The sequence below is a fragment of the Gadus morhua genome, chromosome 12, assembly GCF_902167405.1.
Source record: "Gadus morhua chromosome 12, gadMor3.0, whole genome shotgun sequence".
Taxonomy (NCBI): domain Eukaryota; kingdom Metazoa; phylum Chordata; class Actinopteri; order Gadiformes; family Gadidae; genus Gadus; species Gadus morhua.
The window spans coordinates 21652251-21673894 of NC_044059.1; the positions used below are offsets into that span (position 1 = coordinate 21652251).

Here is a 21644-nt window from a genome sequence, read left to right on the forward strand (position 1 = left end):
TAAGTAGAAAATGTTCAATAGTCTAAGAAGGTTCGAAAGGTTTTCTGCATTGCTTAGTCATTCAAATGAATGGTATATATATGTTATATAAATCTGTATTATAAACTCCCTGGAACAACGCATCCCTGCATTGAAAATAGGCCAACTCATTGCTTCGATCCTGTGGTTATAATATACAATTTTAGATGTGAGAATGAAAAAGCCATTTACATTGTTTTTATACAATGTAAATGTGTACATACATCTTTCCTTTTTATGATGCAAGTTAATTCCATATTTTGGCCTATTATATCATATTATTCATCACTATATCTGCACCCATATGGCTTTATCAATTGGTACACGACATAAGGTCAATTTCAAAATAATTACTTTCTATACCTAATATCCCACTGCAAACGGTACGGTAGGACTCAAGAATCTTGTCGGCCTTACTTAAGAAGTCAGGCCAAAAAGTAATATTGGCCCAGCTTACAAAGTCAAATCAAAGACAAAAATAAACGCAAATTTCTCAGCGTGTGATGCCAGCAACGTGAATGCCGTGAAGAGAACCTCAGGAGCGAGTGGAAATATTCGCACCTCAACGTCAAGTTTGCGTGAAGCTGTGTGTCATGAAAGCCTGTCAGTGTTGAGCTTTTCTCAAAGCTTCAGTCATACAAAACACCTTCTAGAAACGCACTGACGACACAGTAAATCTGTGGATTCTAGAAGGGGCTTCAAGAAGGTGTGCAAATACAATCAGAAGATGACACGTTTCAAGTAGGACAACCTACGTTTATTATTACAACACCTTTGAATCACAATGATACCTTATTTCTAAAACTAATTTTGGTCTGGTGACCTTTTTTTTAAAAAAAGAAAAGGAGAAACTGTTTGGGTGTCATCCGTTGGGTTGGTCGTGGGATGTCATTCAGCGGGGGGGGCCTCCGGTGCATCCCGATTGACTGAAAGAAGAACATTTGATCCTTTGAGCATTTTAACCATGATTATTCTTACGGTGAGTGAGACACACAACCACTCAATCTTTCATACCTTCCTCCCGTGCCTTCATGCGAGCCACAAAGTTGTAGCTCTTGTTCCTCCGGTAGTTCTCGTAGGGGTCGTCCAGTGACACCCCCACACCCTTGTACTGGTCCCATTTGTCTCTGATGTCGCCCCCCTTGATCGGGTCCTGGATGCCCTGCTCTTTGGCTCCCAGGCCTCCTGAGCCACTCCAGCCTGTGTGGGACAACAGGGGAAGGATGCAGGTTTGTCAACTGTACAGCATCGGTAGTACAGCATAGATGGTGATTCATGAAATTAAACAGAAAATGAACTACAAAACTGTTGAAACTGCAATTTTGCTTTCAGTTTGATGTCTGAACATGCATGGTGTGCCGTCACTATTTTAAAACTTAGAACAAACCTATTTTAGTCTCCAGAACAATGAAAATGCAAATCCTTTCTTTATTTTTGTTATACGCCTGCTCAATAAAAATAAAAATAATAAAAAATGTATTTACGATTTCTGAAAAAAGTTGAACAGAGAGCAGAGAAATACCACCTTTGGGATTTCTAAATACTCAGGTATATCATAATACCGTGATACAGCAAAAGTCTAATGAGTAGATTTTAATTATTATAATAGATTACTCATTATGTTTCCAGTAGAAACACATCTCTTCACATCCCTTTGTATCCGTGCCAGGTAAAGGTAATTCTGCATTCGGTAACTTTATGCCAAGGTCAGAATCAGAATACAAAAAGTCTAAATCTACGAATGCAGTCAAGAGAACATTGCACGCCAAACTGATAACACAAACTATTGGACATGGAGCTGGACAGGACGGAATAACTCACCCATCTTCATGAGCAGCTGGTGGCCCTTGTTCTCCTCTCCTAGCCGGGGGTCGGGCGGAATCGGAGGAGCGGCAGGTGCTGCGGCAGATGTGGAGGATGTGGCGCTAAAGATCAGAGAAGACAAAAAGGAATTCAAATTAGGCCTGGCTAAAAATATCGATTCATCAATGCACTGCAATTTATTTGTTCTCGATTCAATTTAGATTCAGAATTTTTTTGAATCGATTATTTCCCCAAAAAATAAATAAAAAACCAAGATTGTAATCTAGAACCGAATACTCCTTAATTTACATGCACTTTTACATTTGTCAATGTTATGATCGTTACTTTTATGCTGCAAGTTTAGCTCAGGAACAATACTATACAATGTTTTATTCCAATACTAAACAATGTTGTTAAAGCACAATGAAATGGTTGATTCATTTTGGGGTCAAAAATAATAAATAATATTAGGTATTATTGTTATCTGCACGTATTATTGAATCGATATCGAAGCAATTGGATCAATATTGAATCGAAATCTAATCAAATCGGGACCTAAAGAATCAGAACTGAATTGAACTGTGAGGTATCTGGCAATACCCAGCCCTAATTCAAATGCATTGTCATTTGCATGGGATGGATGAATGAGTTGCAGACAAGAGAGACCACTTTGAGGGCCATGGGGATGTAAGGTAGTCTTACGGAGGGGAGGTACTGCCGGCCTTCTCCCCGCGAGGACGCTTCTTGGTGGGCGTGCGAGAGCGGGATCGCGACCTGGACCGAGAGCGGCTTCTGGATGACCTGGACTGGCTCCTAGACCTAAAATCGGGAATTAAGAGCAATCATTTATTTTGATGCAGCAAAAACATGGCTTGGAGTGAGCGCGTGAGAGAGTGAGAATGTGCATGCGTTTTATCTGTTACCTGGAGCGCGAGTATGAGCGCGAGCGGCTTCGTGAGTGTGACGAGCGGGACCTGGAGCGGGACGACTTGGAGGACTGGGAGCGGGAGTGGGAGCTGGAGTGGGACGAGGACCTTCCCCTGCTCCGAGAGCGACTCCTGGACCGGCTGCCGGTGCCCACGCGTCCACTGGGGAGAGGGCGGGATTTCGTCACGTGACCGTCAGAAGACTCTGGGGCATTTGTTTGACCTTTATTGGGGCTGGGGGGGGGGGGGGTATTGTTCACAGCAGTATGAACAGATGTGAACCAAATCGCCACTCGTCATCGCCCCTTTATATTTACATTCCATGCATAACTGATAAGTAATATACTGCATAAATTGTTAAAGAAGTTGCAAAACAAAAGCCTTGTGGAATCATCTTATCTTTAAGAGGAGGCAGATGAAGAGAGGCCTGAAGGAGAGCTCACCTGCTGCGTTTCTCCTGGCCCTTCTTCCTCCGGGCTCTCATCTTGGCTCTGAAGAACTCATACAGGCCGTTCTGTTCCCAGCCCTCGCTGGTTGGAGGGGAGAAAGTAACCCAAAAAGGGCATCAGGGCTGATTCTCTATTGATGAACGTATTGATCGAAAAAAGTTACATAACATACATTTCTTTAACAACGTGTTGCCAAAATATCATCAAATCTGTGCTCTGCACATTACCTGCAAATAAATTCGCAATTCACTCAGGGATATTCTGCCCCTAACTGACTAAGATAGCATCTGCATTAGTTTTGTAGGTCCATCTGGAAGGCAAAATCGGCGAATAGATGCAAATTTCTCAGCAGAAATTGCCGCCGTTGTGAACGGTGGGAAGCGAACCACAGGAGCGAGTTGAAATATTTGCACCTCAACACCAAATTCGAGTGAAGCGTTGTCATGAAAGCCTGTCAGTGTTGAACCTCTCTCAGCATCCCTCACGTCCCGTAGTCCGGAATGAATCACAAAAGCGTCCATCCAGACACAGCTTCAGGAGTAGACGTAAAATTCACGGTATTAACGCAGACACGACTGCGTTGGGTTCTCCGTATTGAGTCGCAATTCAATGTTATCTCAGCCACGGCTGGCAAATGTGCGTCACTTTTGGTATGAACACGGCGTTACACTACTCGGGGATGTGTGAAATGGAGGGTTCGTGCAGAAAGTGGTCGCGCCATTGACACCTCAGGCAGATGCACTCATAAATGATCAGTCTTCGTTTTCGGCACTTATACCCACCGATGAGCTAACAACAAATTCATCTCCCAAACGTGGGCCTGGATACAAGGGACGAGGCCTGTGTTTCTACCTGTTGCGGGGCCTGTCGTGGGACGGGGGGCTGTAGAAGGCCTCCACGGCGGCCAGCAGTCTGTCGCTTGGAGGCATTGGAGGGGGCAACCGGATGTCTTTGGGGTCCAGGGCCTTATAGTCGTTGTCTTCCAGCTGGACCAAGAGAAAGAGAACGTTGTAAGCTTAGCTGTAGCCTGCCAATGCCTGGTCATGCACACTTCCCTGATTATCAATTCACCAATTGTCGATTTGCCACACTCAACGTGGGTGTAACGTGGTCGGGTTCTGCACAGAAACCCACCGGGTTGCGTTGCTGGGGCGTGAATGCAATTGTGTGAGCATTTAGAGCTCTTACCTCTTGCCAACTCATCTGTCAAATATGTATCCAAACCCATGTTCTAGCACCTTTGTTAACGCTAAGCTAAAGGGGTAATGTCATACCTTAACAAGTGGAGCCATGAGTCCAGCCGGCAGGTCAAAGTAGGGGACATTGGGGACCAGACTGGGGTCGTCTTGGGCTGGCTGGGGGGCTTGCTGCTGTGGCGGCGGCTGCTGTTGCTGCTGCTGCTGCTGCTGCTGCTGCTGTTGTGGTGGCTGCTGCTGCTGCTGCTGCTGCTGCTGCTGCCGGTGGCGCATGTGGGGTGACTGTCCGTTGAAGCCGTGGGGCGGTGGGCCAAAGTCTTGGTGCTGGTTGGCCCCCCAGGGGGGGTGATCTGCGCCCATACCCGGGGGAGGGAGCCTCTGATTGGAGTGGTGGTGGGGTGGGGGACCCATGTCTGGGGGAGGGAGAAGGGACGAGGGAGATATTAGGGCTGGTCGTTTTGGTTCAAATATACAACCATGAAAGGATGCAAATAATTAACAAATAATAACTATGATATTCATACTGCCCCATAAAATGTGTTTCAGTAACTTCTGCTCTGTATAATATTTTGGGAAGTACGCAGTCATAAAAAGTGTTTCAAATCGATAAAAGGCTCAAATATAATGATTAGGTTGGTTCAAATTAACTTCATTGGGCTGGGCTGATGTAAAATGAGAATCATTTGCTTATATTCCTCTTATTTGGGGTCATGTCGAATGGTCTGCTTTAATCAGAATTATTATGATTATTGACATTGCATTGTCTTCTAGGAACTCCTAAGTCATGCAGGGGTCAGGGGTCAGGGATCACGAGGATTACGTCTTGAATGCACGACATACGGTCATCATTACTATAACCAGATAGAACGGCGCTGTATTAATCCCATGGGGTCATTTCATGATGACATGGGAGGGTAAAGGGTGCGGTGAATAAAGTGTGCACCTGGGTGCTCCGCTCCGGGGTAGTCTCCCTGGGGGTAGTCCCCCTGCGGGTAGTCTCCCTGGGGGTAGTCAAAGTGGTGCGGGGGGTACGGCGGCCGGTCGAAGTGGTGCCTCGGGGGGAAGTCGTCCTGCATGAAGCGGGGCGGGAAGCGGCCGAAGCCGTGGTGGGGCGGGGGGGGTTGGTTGAAGGGAGGGGGCTGCTGGTGGGGGGGGAAGGGCCCTCTGAAGTGCGGGGGTCTCTGTGGAGCGGGACAGATAAGAGAATGACACAAAGACAGATGATAGGTACCTCAATCATTAATTATTAATTAGGACAGGTCAATTCAATTGTAGTAAGGAGTATTTCAAGTCTTGGTACAAATGTTGTGTTTGGGATCATAGATTGCTGCACCATCTTTAAGCTGAGCTCATACAGGCAGCATGTGTCATGCAGTAGTTCATCCTGAATGGAACCACTATAGTCTTCCATTTTTATGTTATGTACCTAAATGGCATAGGTGGTACCAGTAGAATAACATGGCATGGCTTCCGGTCTTATTAATGTACACAAATACAATCCATTATTATGAAGCCACTACTTCCTATCTGGATCCCAATGCACTGAAGATGAAGGGAAGCGGGCGAGGACATGCCTGCATGCGGGGGGGGAACGGTGGCTCCCTCTGGCCCCAGGGCGGGGGCTGGTCTTGCTGGTTGCCCCACGGCGGCTGCTGGTCATACTGGGAGTTCCACGAGGGGGGGCCCTGGTCCGAGCCGCCGGGCCCGCTCCACGGCCCGCTTTCCCTGGGAGGGCCTCCGCTCCATGAGCCCTGGTCCCTCCCCTCGTTCCACATGCCGTCGTGGCCGCTCCAGGGGGGGCATGGGGGTGGGGGCTGGTTGGGGTCAAAGGGGGGCTGGCAGAGACAGGATGTGTAAATGAAAGTCAATATGAGGGTACATTAAACCCCCGGTTTATCAGGATGAAAATAAACGGCAATATCGGGTTCCATCTGAGAAGGTGGGTGGGTGATGGAAGTAGCAGACCCCTCGTATTTTACAGAGAATATCTCCCGTTTACCAACTTTGTACATTTTACTCGGAAATAACGCAAATGTTTACTAAGGGTTTTCCAATGCAAAATGCCACCAGGTGTGGTGTGATTAGCTGTTACAAGCCGTTTTGGAAATCTGCCCCTTATGACATCACAGGTGGGCATGTCCACTAGTGGTGCAACGGATGTAATTTTTCACTTTATTTGGTTTTTACACATTTGAGGATTTATTTAAAGTCACGTTTGTCTTGTTATCTTTTTTGTTGTCGTGATCCGACCCGTGACTCAAAAACGGTGACACGATCTGAACCGTGAGTTTTGTGATCCGTTGCACCCATAGTGTCCACCTAGATGTGTGACGGATAGATGAGCAACGTTTGCTACAGTCGGCTGGGTAGGCTGGTAGACAGATCTATCCAGCACACATCTAGGTGGACAAGCCCACCTGTGATGTCATAAGGGCCAGATTTCCAAAACGGCTTGTAACGGCTAATCCCACCACAACTGGTGGCATGTCACGGGACCTTTAACAGTAACATTATCATTCAATCCCTGTGTTCCTATGCATTGTGTGGCCTCTTACCGGCTGCTTGGGGTTCCATTGGCCCAAGTGCTGGGGGTCGAACCAGCCGGGCTTGGAAGAGGAAATGTCAGTAGGTCCTGAAGGGTTGCCGGGGTCGGAGGGCCTAGATGGCCCCTCATAGTCCCCTGGAGGAAGGGCGGCGCTGGGGCCTTTCCCGTCACCTGCACCCGCACAACAGAAGAGGGAAGGCCACACATATCGAAATCAATGTGCGGTTGGTGGGGGGGTTGGAGATTTGGGAAAAGGAAAAGGTGAGGCAGAGGCAATGTGTGAGTGCAGCAGAGATTTAGGGGGGGATTTCAGAAAATCAAAGCATTGTCCTGATGCAACGTTTTCTATTTTGAGGGAGTGTGTGTGGATGATGGAAGTTTAAGCAGCCTCCCCTAGTTGAGTCTGATTGGACTCTGAGGCTAGGAAGAGGCTGCACCACCTGTTGCACATTGACTAGTCAGTATTGACCCGTTTAAACCAGCCATCACCACACACACTCCGAGAAAGATCTCCTGCATGGCAACATGGCGCACCAGACCATGTATCATCCTCCTGTACCACCAACATACAATAAACCGGCTTCAACATCACCAGGCTATTTCCTGTATATGGAGGAGCCCAGAAAAGCCACCTAGGGGGAGTGTGGCAGCCACATGGGTGGCGTGTAGCATGCACATTGCTACAGAGAGTCAACAACACAGAAATACTATGGTCGAGTTACCATTCTGGCGTGCATTCTCACCGGCCTGCGCGGTCATGGGCAGAGCCTGCTCGCCATCGCCCGGGGCGGGAGGCTGACCCGGGGGGCCGGGCAGCTGGGCGGAGGCCGCCGCGGCCTGCTGCTTCACGCTGGACACGTACTCCTCGTGCTGCGCCTTCAGCGCCTGGATCTGCTGCTGGAAGGCCAGCTGGACCGGCTGCACCGCCGCGGCGTACTCCGTGATCAGGGACGCCTGGAGGAGGCGAGAGCAGAGGCAGGGATGCGGGTGAGGTTGTACGGTCGGGCAGGTTGTGTTGGAAGAGGCCGCAGTGCAGCAGCGCATCAGTGATGTACTGTACTGTACAGCAGTTTAAGAATGCTGTAAGCTTGAATTGATACGGTACTAGAATTGTATTTCCTTTGTATGATATAACAAATAAATATATTAGTACATATGGATAGGGTAATGAATGCATTAAAGTGTTTTTGTCACGCTTTGTGGAGCGCTACGTAGATGTTCTGGAGAATGAAATACTAGATCAGCCACGAATCTGAAAATTTGATATCATGAAACAACTGCTTTGAAGAATGATCAGGTACTGCTCTGTAAATCTTCAGTCAATTGCTTGCCGCTCTAAATAATTACAGCCAATCTGCTTCTGCTTTGGAGAATGATCAACCAATCAGCTACGTCTCTGGAGAATGTACAACCGATTATCTATAACCCTAGATGATCTACGGCCAATCAGCTTCTGCTCTGGTCCTTATGCTCTCACCTGGTACTGTCCAAGGCCTAGTGCTGGGCTCTTCAGCTGTTGAATTGTCACGTCATCGAAGTAGCCATTCTTCTCCCACAGTTGCAACAACTGAACAGAGAGATAGGCACCGAGGGTTGGAGGAGGGAATTGGACACATAAGAAAGTGTGAGCAGGACACAGTTATAAAAGAGGAAAATAAATTATTATAAAAGGAACCATTTCAATCAGGATATGTAACCCATTTTCATCCTGCCTATTGCAACAAAGAACTTCAACGGATCATATTGGAAATATGTTTTATATATATATATAATATTAATACAGAATAATAATTAATATATTACAATTGCATCCTAAGATAATTTCTGATTGATGCAGATTGGGGAATTCATGTTGTAAATATCCATACAATATACCACAACATCAAAGAATGCCTCAGGTCACACATTGTGGCACAACCGGGGGAGTGTAACAAAAATGACTACAAATGTGTTACCCTGGTGATCTTCTGCTGCTTGTCCTCTTCCACAGCCAGGAAGCTAGTGCAGTAAATGGGCACCACCACCTTCTGCAGCGCCGCAAGCAAGTCACGCTGCTGCTTCCGCTGGCTGGACGACACAATGGGATTACAAAGTACAAGATCATGTTTTATGTCTTTTTTTTTCTGTATGATTTAAAGCAAACCTTAAAACAAATTTACAATGATGGACAATGATGAGATGGGTAACAGAAAAGTGATTTGGATTACTCCTTATTCAAATGTCAACATAATACATAATACGTTTTAAAAGAAGGCATCATCTTTTGGCCTCCTAATATTGAAGCAGTTTATGCTGCCGTAGTGTATTTTATATATCTGTATTTACCAGTGATGGAGGACGTCATTGGTCAGATAGATGAGATGCAGGCGGAGCTCGAAGTGGGCAGAGTCTGCGGTGATGCGGTTGCGGAGGTGTGAGGTCATCAGGTCGCAGTGTAGTGGGCCCTTGGCATTGGTGAACATCCAGTTCTTACCAGCCTGAACGCAGAACAAACAGAGGCATAAGGCTTCAAGATAGACACCCACCTGCAAAGAGTTGGTGCTGCACTGCCCCCTGTCCGTCTAGAGGTGTGTCTAAACATGTGTGTTCAATTGGCTGCATGTCTCCCTTCCCACTACCCAAAGGCTTTCATGGTGACACGAATCCTCGACAACAGAACCGGAACTGTTAAGCGTGGCACTAACCGAGATGGCATCTTTGGTGCAGGTGTCGATGATGGGCTGCAGCAGGTTGTCAAATTCGGTGACATCAAGCTGGGTCTCCATCAGCAGCTTCTGGGTCTGCTGCTCCACCGCAAGGGCAATGGCTGCCGACACTTGCTCCTGGTGGGGACCAGGGGGTCAACCGACCATAGAGTGTCAAACACAGACGCCTCTTTATGGATTATACATTCATTGTGTTCATGTGACCATACGCTCACAGTCTTGACAAAGCTTCAATGGGTGTACCTGACGGAGTGTGAGTAGGTGCTGCTCCTGCTGCTGAAGGTTCCACTGGCTCTGCTGGATAAGCTCCTCAAGAACGGGCGTGGGCGGAGCTAGGATCGGGGGCGGGGCAATGATGGGCATTGGTGGAGGGACATCAATGACGTCCTTGGCTCCTGGGTTGTATAGGTCTGCAAAACAAGCCAGCAAAAGAGGAGAGTGGGGGATTGAGGCAATAATGTCGGGAAGAATGTCCATCTATTGAGCCCTGCATTCTCATGCGTCATATTTAAAGAGTTACTTTACGCTAGACCAACTTGACACGTTTGCATCAATCAGGGTGCAAAACCATCTGCTAGAGTTCACATTGGGTAAACCATAAGGTAACGCACCTTTAAACTATTGGCATAGTATAATAAAACCACCGTATATGGAATTAAAAACTGATTGATAAATAGTATTATGCATAGTAAATATTTACTTTAGGCAGCAGCATACTTTGTCAAAATAAACATTGGGTCACGTGTGATCATTAGAATTAAGTGTCAATATGGATGCTACAAAAGAAGCATGTTCACTCAACAGTAAAACAATGTTAGTTGCTCTAAATAAGGTCATTGGTGAGGTCAAGCGGCCACATTCATTAAACCAATGACAAGTCTCCAGGTGCAGAGCAGGCTGAACAAAGAAAATCTTAAGTGTATTTAGTCTTAAAACACGAGCAGTATGTCCCCATCTTGTCCCCTCTGCAAAATGCAAGAAAGAGAGAATGTTGAAAAACCACAAATTGGCACCTCTAGTAAAACCAGCAAAACTATAAGAAAAAAAGGGTGAAGCAAGGGTATTAGACCGGTGTACCTCAAAAGAGTTGCATAATTAACATGATGTCGATACTTGACTTGACAAGACCTTGATTCATTCCATATTCATTATTTTTTGACTATGTGGAACCTTTGGACACGTGAAAATGTAAAATGTGCATAAACTTCGGATGATGAATAATGCAGCCCTCATCAAGCAAGACTTAATCCCAAGCAGAAACAAGATGACACTCAATCCCTTGCATTATGAAACGGCATTCAGGCATGGTCAACATGTATTTGTTTTAAAAAGCTGAAAGGAAAGCCCCCATATTTCTTTACAACAATCAAAAAATATGTTCAGAGTTGGCTTTTGTAAATAAAACTAAGAATATATAAATGTAATCAAATGTCAGCAATGGCAGAACGGAAAATGCAACGGAAACACAAAAAAGCGTGATTGTGTTAATAACCAGCAGAAAATTAGCATTTCAATTTGTTCATCGGAGGCAAACAAAAAAACTTGGTTCCCGATAAATACCTTCACATTTATACTCCTCACCATCGTGGGTAGAGGGATCTATGTGGAGAGAAGCAAACTTTAATGTAATTTGCACAAAAGAACTCCTTGATTTTGACCAGTGCACTGCATCCAGTGCTGTGATTGATAAATGGAAAAATCCAGATAGATAAGGGACCTAAATAATTCACTAGGCTAGTTGTATTTCAGTCTGCTTTGAGGCAGAAGATGAAATGAGCTTGGTCAGAAGAGGATCTGTTGAATACTGTGACTGTATTGTATCCTTTCAGACACTAAACTCAAGTTTAGGGTGTATATTGATTACTTTGGCCATCCCTTTAACACCACTATGCATTACAATGGTCAAAATCAGTTCCTTTTTTTTCTCCGTCAAATTGGATTCTCCATTTGCACCTGTAAAAAAATCTTTATTTTTTAGGTGTCTAGCTAGCAAAAGCAGTGATTGATACATTAACTGGACATAATATCTGAATACACAGGAAATCTCGTGTCATGTAGCAGTAGCAGACAGGCTACTCAGATAGGCGAGTCCCCTCACAGGATTAACACACCATTAATAACACAACTGATAACACTAACACGTTTTTTGCCCGGTCAGCAATAAAAACATGCTAATAAGGACATTACACACTTAAAGTGTAATGTAACCTCACTGGTGAAACCTGTTGGACAAATTTAGCAAGTTAGAACAGACATTTCTACTGATCCAGTGCATATCTTCTGCTCCTCTTTTCTGCTGTGTGAACTACCGTAAATAGCCATAATAACAAACAGTTCAGAAACCTAACTCACAAAACGATATTCCGACAATACTTGACATGGGTTTGATTGGAATGCTGCACTGTGTGTTTCAAACCTGTCACATTTAATCCAGTATGAAAATATAAATCTCTATTTGTACATTGATGACACACTTAGGCCTCACTATTAAATAAGCAAAGCCATTTGGTGCACACATTACTCAATTTAAACAAAATCAAAAAAATTAGCTCAAGAAGAGCAGCATTCTTTAGTGTACTGGAATATATTTTTGTGAATTGGCTGGAAATTATGTTTTTTTAACAGCACGATGATCTTTTTTATCTCTCTGGAAAAACTACATACGCTGCTGATGCTCCATAGCAAGCTTGCACTTGTAGTAGCTGAAGTATTCCCCTCCAAACAGAAAGGAGAATTTGAGATTATCCTTCTGTTTCTCCATCGTCATCTTCTCAAACTCTGGCCCATTTCGAGCAACAAACTGGGCCAGCTTGTCGATGACATTCTTCAGCTCTTGATCTGGGTCAATCATGGAAGACAAAAAACAGAATTCATGAATGATTTGTTGTTTACCGAAAGTCACTTTGGACACTTTTTATATGAAAATGTTTTGCCACTGTACAAACAGGCCCTTCTCATTAATGTTCCTCCAGTAATTAAGATGTTGTATGGATTTGTGTTTGATTTAATTAAGAGGCAGAAGCATTCTGAATTCAGCGAAACATAATCAAGTAGCCATTTATGAGCATCTCGCAAACCTTCAAAATAAGTCCTATATAGTAAAACAATTACTGGAAATAATCCTAATACAGATATACTGTTCTAGCTTGCAACTAATAATGTCTGAATAACCAAATCATTCAAACTAAATGAAGACCAAAATGGTTTAGATTTTGGTGAAATTTTTCCTTGTTCAATATCTATTTAATATGTTGTAGTTCTGGCAGTGTTTGTTGGTGGGGTGTTTTACATGATTCACTGCCTAGGATCTACATAACTTCACTTTATACTAAGAACAATAGGATCATTACTGGACGTTAATAAAGAAAAAATAGGTTATTTGAAACACAACAATGAAAACATAATAAATAAGAAGCTGGAGAACTAAATATTGTTGTCTTATGTCTGGTTATTGATGCAACATAACTAATAGACTGAAAAAGATAAAACATTTGAAAACAATACGTAACATACCCTTATATTTAGCCACTTCTAGTCTAAAGTACGTATCTAGTAATTGTTTTTTTTGTATACGTGGAATGGGAAGATGATTGCAAAACATTATATTACACTGAAAGAGGGGCAGTATTTACGCTAGGAGTCAATGACTGAACATCTTAAACACAAATGCTGATAGGAACAGAATTATACTTAAAAAGTGGCATATCAAAAGACACAGGCAAGCGAGTGACTGGTAAACGTTTCGTTGATTTGATTAAAGAAGAGAGCATAGTCCTTTGGCATTATACAGTGTTGCTGCTGCTAGAGTCGAGTGGGCATGTCAGCTAGCATCTAGCTCCATGTAGGTACAAAGCTAACACCAAACATGCAATAGCAACGGCTAACCGTTTACCTTCTGGTGGTGTGGGTATATCCATATTGATGCACGTAACAGCTGAAACCAAATGGGTCCCAAAATAAGTTTACGTAGTTGTTTTGGTTCACCAATACATAAAATATTGCTGCATTTCTAACGACATCTTTTCCAAAACGCGCTCCGGAAGTGAAGCTCTGTACAGGACTGTAGCAACACTTCCCTGCCTTAACCTTGGGGTGGAGCGCCCCTCGCGTCCAGGAGAAGAAGTATGAACAGATTGTCTCTGAAGCGGAGCACTAAATATATTAAATAACTAAAGACAAGTATCTCTTTTTATTAGGTAGAACATAATTCAACTGTCTTCCCGAGGTAAGATTTCCTAACTTTGTTCTTCACAATATGTAATAAAAATAATCAATTTGCCTTTGAGCCTAGATGTCTGAATATGGGCTAATAAGCCATTTTGATGTTTGTGCATTCTCTCATATTTAGAAATGTTCCTAAAGTCTAACGAAAACAATAACTGAACACAAGCAACAATATACAAATTAATTTTTATCAGTAGTAAAATACAAAGAGTATAAAAAGATAATGAGAATGTAAATGAGCAGGTTATTGCAATTGCTGTTTATGCTATGCTGAAGAGGTTACCAAATGAATAACCTTACTCTGTAAGGGTAGAATCGCAAGGATTTATATTGATGTCCACTGGATGTCAGAAGTCCTACATTTATTTAAAGGAGTAAGAAAGATCAGTATAATAAATAGCAATTGCTAGCCTGCTTTATTCGGTGCCATCATTGGGTACTTCCTTACAAACATTGCCGAAAGTAGCTCAAATTATGATTACAGCTACCGTGTAGCATTGTAATCAGTGGCTTTAAATCCAAAATGCTACGGCTTGATGGTCACTTTAGTCAAAATATAAACTTGACACATCAATTAAGCTCATACTTCGAATTCTCTATAAACTAGACTGTTGGAAACTGTACTGCCGAGGGTAGATACAAGTGCTTGTGTTCTGTAAGAACTGTTCTGGAGGCAGAACCTCAGCCTCCGCCGGAATACAAGGTGTCAGTTGGTAGAGGACTGTTCAATAATGATCGAACACAGGCTCAACAGCTGGAGATACTCGTCGGCTCCATCCGCCAAGCACTTATCCACTACCTGGACGGATAAAGAAAGAAATAGACGCATGTTCAATTAGCTCAAAAGCCTGTCACAACAATAAATACTTTCAAATCCAGTTGACAAAGTATAGTGTGCAGCCTTCTTAAACTGATCAAACACACACACAATTTTTAATTAAATTACACCGATCTGAATAAATTCTTATTAGAACGACAGTGTCGTACACACCGCCATCTTCTCTGTGATGGCTGACTTTTTCTTGTCATTTAGGTCCTGTTCAATGATGCTCTCGTGGAGCTGGATCAGGATCTGTGTGGCTGCATAGCCTTCATCCACCATGTCCTGAAAAACAAACCTTCAGGGTTACACATTAATTATCAAAAGAGGTTTGTGGAATGGCTAAGGAAGGGTTACGCAAAGAGTGTCTATTGTCCCACCAATGTACTTTATGGCTAAGGGTAATCGTAGACGTTCAGTAAGTAAGTAAATGGGAAAAGTACAGCTTTACTTCGGGGCTTCAGCTCCAAAACAAGACCAAGGTCTAACGACCCGGCAACCTTCTCTTCAAAAACCTATTTTATAAATGAAATATATTTTATTGACATTTAACATTATAACCTTTAAATCGGCAACCATCAATGTATCTGTGCTTTTTCAAAACAACGGCATCCTTAAGGCTAGACAGTGTTTACCTTAATGGCAATTTGAACTTTCTCAAAAGTCCCTTTGAAGCAGGTTTGAAGTAAGTTGTCAATCATTTTGGAAGGGACTACCTGTAGCAAAACAAAACCATAAGACAATAGTTCCAATGAGATTCAGTGAGACCGAGAGCTCATGTATAAAGAGGTTAAAGAAGTAGCCACACTTAACATAACCAATCGAATTATGAAAGTAACCAGCCCCAACAAGACAAGCTTTCCTATAAACCAGAATACCAGTAGCATTCCCAACCTTTTAAAACGTGCAAACCTCAATTATGAAGAAATAGATGAGAGTGAAAAGGAAATTTGAAAAAAGCGAAAATAAAATATTTGAAAGAAACTTCAGTTTAATATTCGCTTATCATGTGCGAAGCCTGTGTGGTCCGGCAAAGGGATCCATTATTATTACAAAATGATTGAAGTCAAGTGACAATTGAAGATGACTGGAGCAGCTACAGAGGGAGAAGGAGCTAGAGAGGGAGGACTCACTCCGGCGATCTCCACAATGGTCTTCTCTGTGATTTCCTGGTCTACGACGAGGCGTGCTGCGCTCTGGAGGAATGTGATGGCCTTACGCAAGTCCCCCTCCGACACCTTCACCAACGCTGCTATACCCTAGAGAGAGAGAGAGGGATAGAAGCATCTGCTCATTTAGCAACGATAAAATGAGCAGACAGGCTCATTTTATAATCCAAGGTTCAATATAAATCACCAATTGAATATAATCTCAGAAATACGTGCCCTGTATTGGATCATCAGAATCAGACAGGACCCATCCCTAACCTATCAATCCCTGTATATGTGGAACCAATTAAACGCTACCTCTTTGGAGTACTTCAGGTTCTCCTTTGAACAGATTTCCAGCAACCGCTCCTCTTGGATCCAATTGGCAAGGGGCTTGAAGCGGAACTTGGAACACCTGGAGGTCAGCGGCTCGATGATCCTGCGGGGAAGTACACAGTAGAGATGCGCGGATGGGCTATTATTTCATCCGCAACCGCATCACAAAACGCTTGATCCGCCCGCAACAAATTTTTTGACCAATTTTCAAAACCGCACCCGCCCGCCATCCGCCTGTTGTTTTTAGGTATATGCGCTGCTGACGCGAGGCTAGAAAGTTCTTGCCTGTTCTTGAAAGGAGACTGATCCAATGCCGCAAAGATATTTAAAGGATAAAGTCCCTAGTATGAAAGCCTATTGGCTATGTTGTAGCCTATCCCCAGAATATTATCAGTGAAGTGACGTCTGTCTCCGATCGATGCACAGGGAGAAACTTAAAAATAGCCAAGCACATCGGCAAACCTGACCTTACCATAGGCTAGTAGGCCTACACTTTTTTATCATTGTAATAAAACGCAATTTGGTAAACCATTTTAATATGGTAATATAGCCTACTGTGTTGTTTTTTTTGCAAAATGAAAGATAGCCTTTTAAGGAAACGCCGACTCGAGCCTATTAATTCCGAAATTTCACCGCATTGAAGGCTATATAGGCTACTGTAACAAGCCCAACACTTGCCGCCTGCCTTGCAAATCAAAGTTTTCCGACTATTTTTCTTACCTTCTTTCTTAGGTGTTGATGTTACTGAGCTAGAAGTTTAACTTGTTCTGCACATCTCGCGCTGCCAATGCCTGTTGTCACTTCCGAGTCAAATCACTCCATCATCTCTTAGAAATTCCATATTCCACGATTGGTAGGCTACAATGGCTGTTTTAAAATATAACTTATACGAAACACGTGTGTGTGTGTGTGTGTGTGTGTGTGTGTGTGTGTGTGTGTGTGTGTGTGTGTGTGTGTGAGATAGAGACAGAGAGGCCAATTTACTGCCTGATGAGAATTGGATTATTTCAAAATGTGCTTGGAAGTAGGTAACGACATTTAACAATGTGTATATATTTTTGAATTTCGTTGGTTTAACCGCCAACCGCCCGAATTTAATTAAAATATTATTTTTTGTCACGTCACCCGCCCGATCCGCGGTTTAACCGCGGAGTCCGCGGTTGCAACCGCCAACCGCGCATCTCTAGTACACAGACGACTCACGGTTGGGTGGGAGAGACGGTGGGGTATCATAACCGTAACTGTAATGTTTTCAAAGTAATACACCTTGTATATAATAAGAATGCAGGAGGTTGAAACCAGGACGCAATACTGAATGGAAGGGGCCTTTTAATTTTCTTAAAAGTTGGTGACCCGTACCTGCTGACATAATTGCAGATGAGACAAAAACGTGTTGTGCGAGACTCCTTCTCCATGGTTCTCCTCAGGGCTGCCTGGGCTGGCCCGGTCATGGAGTCAGCCTCGTCCAGGATGATGATTTTAAAGGGAGGGCACCTCTTTCCACTGGAACATACAACAGTACACCACATTCATAAATAAACACAAGTTAAATATACACACACTAGGAGCCATACAGTGAATCCATTTTCCAAATCCAGGATTTGATGTCTTTCACAGCTTTGTGCTTAACCACGTTCATTTAACAGTGGCACTCAATTATAGAAAAATTATGCCTCTACATCCACTGGTACAGATCAGCTGGTGCTTGAGTGTAAACCTTCTTACTCTGTGCGTGTTCCAGCCACGGTGAGCTGTGCAAAGTTCTTGACCTTGTGGCGGACCACCTGGATGCCACGCTCATCTGAGGCATTCAGCTCCAACACCCTCTGTTTGTACAGCTGGGGACTACAAAACAAAAAAGGGAAAAAATGGTTAGGGAAGGGACACAGAGATTCATACTTAAGTAGGCCCTAACTATTGATTTGCAAATGTAAATGCATATCATCAATACTTTATTTGTATAAACTCAAGGAGAGATTACCAAGTTCTGTCCTCGTTTTAAGATCATAACAATAACAGAAGACACAGTGTAAACCTTGAGTAATGAATGGATGCCAATAGTCCGACAGCACACTGATAATGGACGTGATTATGTTTCTCTATGCCCAGGGCTGCTAAGGTTTCAGTTATTTTTTTGAGCTATTAACATTATTTGCGGTATCATAATAAACACAGATATTTGGGACACATTCACCAAAGAAATGGGTCATCAACTGCTGGGGTGGTCTTATCCCCTCTAGCCAAAACTTTGGCAATCTCACCCAAAGAGTTCCCTGGATGCTGCGAGGATGGTCGAGGTCTTTCCTGTTCCAGGAGGACCATAGAATAGCAAGTTGGGTAGCTGGAGAAAAAATTATCACACACGTTTAGTGACATTCCTCAACTCCCATCGCATTAACTAGACAGTATCTGTTGTGAACCAGCTGCAAACATGTGTAAATGTGCATGTAAGCACTGGAATATACTCACATCTGCCCCTTCCAAAGATTTCTTCAATACTGCTACCACCTCGTCTTGAAAAGCAACTTCATCCACACACTTTGGCCTGCTGTGAAGTCATGGTAGGAAATGAGGTCAGAAAAGGCAGATCTTCATTATTTAGAGCAGGTGCATGAAGGGGTGCAGTTTGAGTTTTTGCAGAGGTATTTTTTTTCCAGTCTTCAGTTACAATTTCTCACTGGCTCAGTTTGTTACTGGATGTTTCAGTAAAAAAGGTTGCTTTTTTGCAAAACAAAAATGTCAGCATATGTGCACAGTTCCATTCAACTCGATGATATAAATTAATTTTAATGAAACAAATAATAACAAGCTATGGCCTATATTTTACTCCGACAGACTTATTAACTACCTACAATAAAACACACGACAATAAAATAAAATCATAAAATTGAGCTCAGAAAACATAAATATACATCTTTGCTGTTGGCACTTACTATTTCTCGACCCAAGGGACAGGTCGGACTCTCTTCTCTGTGCTGGTACCCGGGGCTCCCTTGTCCTTCTGGAGTTTGCTAGATTGGACAGACGTACCTTTCAAAAAGGCCTGCATGGCTCCCCCTGTCTGTCCGACACAGGCACATTCCATGAGACCACTTATTATATTACAATGGGCGGGTTATATGTTGCATCATTGCAGGATAAATATATATATAAATAATATAATGTAAATGTATCTTTAATACTATTTCAAAGTGTTGAAGTTACGAAGTGGTTTACAAAGCAACCGATAGATTAGAACACTGGATTCTAGTAGGACACAAACAGAGGCGAAATCTAAATCAGTTTCATGTCCGTATTGTTTTTAACTCGATTTATTGAAAAGGTTACAAATTATCCGAGCAGTCAGATTCGCTGACAAGCTAGCTACATGAACCTACTGTTCGAAGGGGTGTTTCGGATATATCTTACCTTAAACCTCGGGTGTTGTGAAGAACTACAATAATCCAATAAACGTTAACGTTAGAGTAGTTTGTGTGCAAGTAACCTGTCCGATAACCTATCGCTGTGTATAGTATAAGTACCGCTGTCTAGGCGGGTACTTGTGTTGACATGTGTAATGGTAATGCTAGAATTTCCCGCCCTGAACAAGATCACTTCCGCTGACGATTTTATGTTGCGTCCAATCACAAGCCGCCGGTGCTGAGGCTGTCTCTCGCCTCCGTATCGTTATTGTATCGCTTTGTATACATCTTGTACGTATCTTGTACACATCTTGTTTTTCGTTTGAATAAGTGAAACGTTTGTTAAAGCGCGAGTTCACCGATTTGTGGGTCTATAAAACATAGCAAAATTAACAAGTAAGCCTAGGTCTCTCTGTATAATCTACAGAGAGACCGATAATGGGCTACACAAAAAAACATTATCAATGAGTCATTGATATATATCCCTCATTTCCTGTTGTCTAGCAGCGTTCGGCAGGACATGAATAGGTTGGCAGAGAGGAGATAAGTAACTCTGTGAGGGATGGGCAAGACGCAGATGGCTGCTGCTAATGGGTCTTCTCACAGGCAGTGGTCCCGAGGGTATTGGGCGTAGACAGATGATAATGCCCCGTGGTTCGCAAATCAGCTTTCACCAAAACATGGAAAAGTGGTAGCGAGAGCAAGAGATGAGAGATGACTTGTGAAGGACTGAATGAGTCGAGAAGGATGTCACTGTGAAACGGAAGCAGGTGTGGTTTGTTTTGCGCTCTCGCGGTTTCGACTGACAATTACAATCGCAGTTACAATCTGTTAAAATCGCTAAAACCATAAACATTCGGATAATTTAGCGTTAATTATTTTACACTTTGATGAAATGATATGGGTTATTATATTTGCATCCATCATAAGGATGTGTGACAACAGTTTTTTACATTCAATAAATATTAATTCCAGTTGGATTGGTAATATAGGCCTACAGCATAATGATACTACATTATCTGAGTCGCACTAGTTATTACAATTGTATACAGCTACCACTTCTTGTGGTAGCTGTACAAACGTTACACTATATGTCTCTATTTTTATTGAGACTGTTGGTTGTTGGTTACTTTTAATCATTTAAGATTTATTCCTTTCATAGCCAACCTTCCTGTTCTGAGTTTTATCTAACGATAACATTTGTGCCTAGGGTTAAACCGGTCACAAGGTAGCAGGGATCCCCTTATGCATTCTTTGACTTTTTGAGAACACAGGCAACTCTGTCCTTTAGGTTAACATTTCCCTGATTTGATCATTGACAATTGCATTGTGGGGAGGGGATGAAGCTGTTTAAATAGCTTTGTGAACCTGTATTCTGGGCTCACTCTGCTATGAGACTAGTGTATGCATAAACTAAAATAGGTTAATGGTCTACAACTATTGCATTCGATTGTGGTTTTTTTCTTTCAGCCTTTAGAAGTCTCATTTGTGCTAGAGGCAATATCTCATAAAGAAATTGCCACGACAATGACTAACCAGATACATATACCATATAACCAGTCAATACCTCTGGCTATGCCCTCCTCAGTCCATTCCAGTTAATGTCTGGCTCCAGGCACCATATTATTTTACTCATTAGCACTCCCCTCCCCCTTTCCATCTCTCTCTCTCTCTCTCTCTCTCTCTCTCTCTCTCTCTCTCTCTCTCTCTCTCTCTCTCTCTCTCTCTCTCTCTCTCTCTCTCTCTCTCTCTCTCTCTCTCTCTCTCTCTCTCTCTCTCTCTCCATCCCTCCCCCTTTCTTCCTTGTTTTCCCAAGGGCAGGTGTGGAAGCCCTCTGATTCGCTCCTGCCTTGTGACTCAGCTCCTTTATCAGAATGAACAAGAGCATCAGTATAGCTCAGTCGTGCAAACACAATAACCCCCAGCCCCGGCAGGCTTCTCTTCCTGGTGCTGTGTGGAATCACTCCTACGATGACGCATGCGCTGGACCGATACTCACAAAGAGGATGAACATTTCTACTAGGGTTTTTATTCACTGAGCCATTATATTTTCAGACTTTTTTTATGGAAGGA

At 43.2% G+C, this 21644-nt stretch overlaps 2 protein-coding genes across 7 annotated transcripts; both read right to left on the reverse strand.

The window, feature by feature from the left end:
• Positions 1-749: 749 nt before the first annotated feature.
• Positions 750-13751, reverse strand: cherp (calcium homeostasis endoplasmic reticulum protein). 6 transcript variants are annotated; one of them, XM_030372761.1, is made up of 20 exons: positions 13535-13751; positions 12307-12480; positions 11203-11241; positions 9886-10052; positions 9622-9759; positions 9263-9414; positions 8893-9004; positions 8415-8504; positions 7681-7891; positions 6948-7108; positions 5967-6227; positions 5336-5573; positions 4471-4805; positions 4049-4182; positions 3191-3277; positions 2745-2909; positions 2524-2640; positions 1840-1943; positions 1033-1218; positions 750-944 (listed from the first exon to the last, which is right to left on the reverse strand). In XM_030372761.1, the coding sequence occupies exons 1-20, from the start codon at positions 13557-13559 to the stop codon at positions 907-909; spliced, it is 2934 nt and encodes a 977-aa protein (XP_030228621.1). In that variant the 5' UTR covers positions 13560-13751; the 3' UTR covers positions 750-906. The 6 variants fall into 6 exon arrangements, with proteins under 6 accessions (XP_030228621.1, XP_030228617.1, XP_030228620.1 ...); XM_030372757.1 differs by having other exon boundaries at positions 2745-2981; XM_030372760.1 differs by having other exon boundaries at positions 7660-7891.
• Positions 13752-14033: 282 nt separating this feature from the next.
• On the reverse strand, positions 14034-19809 carry rfc4 (replication factor C (activator 1) 4). Its single transcript, XM_030372762.1, has 11 exons — positions 19579-19809; positions 19104-19231; positions 18640-18718; positions 18432-18511; positions 17896-18015; positions 17530-17673; positions 16153-16273; positions 15820-15945; positions 15322-15402; positions 14858-14971; positions 14034-14665 (listed from the first exon to the last, which is right to left on the reverse strand). The coding sequence occupies exons 2-11, from the start codon at positions 19217-19219 to the stop codon at positions 14573-14575; spliced, it is 1074 nt and encodes a 357-aa protein (XP_030228622.1). The 5' UTR covers positions 19220-19231; positions 19579-19809; the 3' UTR covers positions 14034-14572.
• Positions 19810-21644: the final 1835 nt, after the last annotated feature.

Bases quoted from the DNA above. Each gene is read 5' to 3' on its own strand.
- cherp (XM_030372756.1), bottom strand. From the start codon at position 13,559: ATGGATATACCCACACCACCAGAAG. The intron at 8,505-8,892 runs GTAACACATTTG...CTCTCTGTTCAG, and splicing joins AGCAGCAGAAGATCACCAGG to TTGTTGCAACTGTGGGAGAA. The intron at 7,892-8,414 runs GTGAGAGCATAA...CGCCTCCTCCAG, and splicing joins TAGGCCTTGGACAGTACCAG to GCGTCCCTGATCACGGAGTA.
- rfc4 (XM_030372762.1), bottom strand. From the start codon at position 19,219: ATGCAGGCCTTTTTGAAAGGTACGTCTGTCCAATCTAGCAAACTCCAG. The intron at 18,719-19,103 runs GTAAGTGCCAAC...ATGACTTCACAG, and splicing joins GTCCCTTGGGTCGAGAAATA to CAGGCCAAAGTGTGTGGATG. The intron at 16,274-17,529 runs GTACGGGTCACC...ACTTCCCCGCAG, and splicing joins ATCTGCAATTATGTCAGCAG to GATCATCGAGCCGCTGACCT.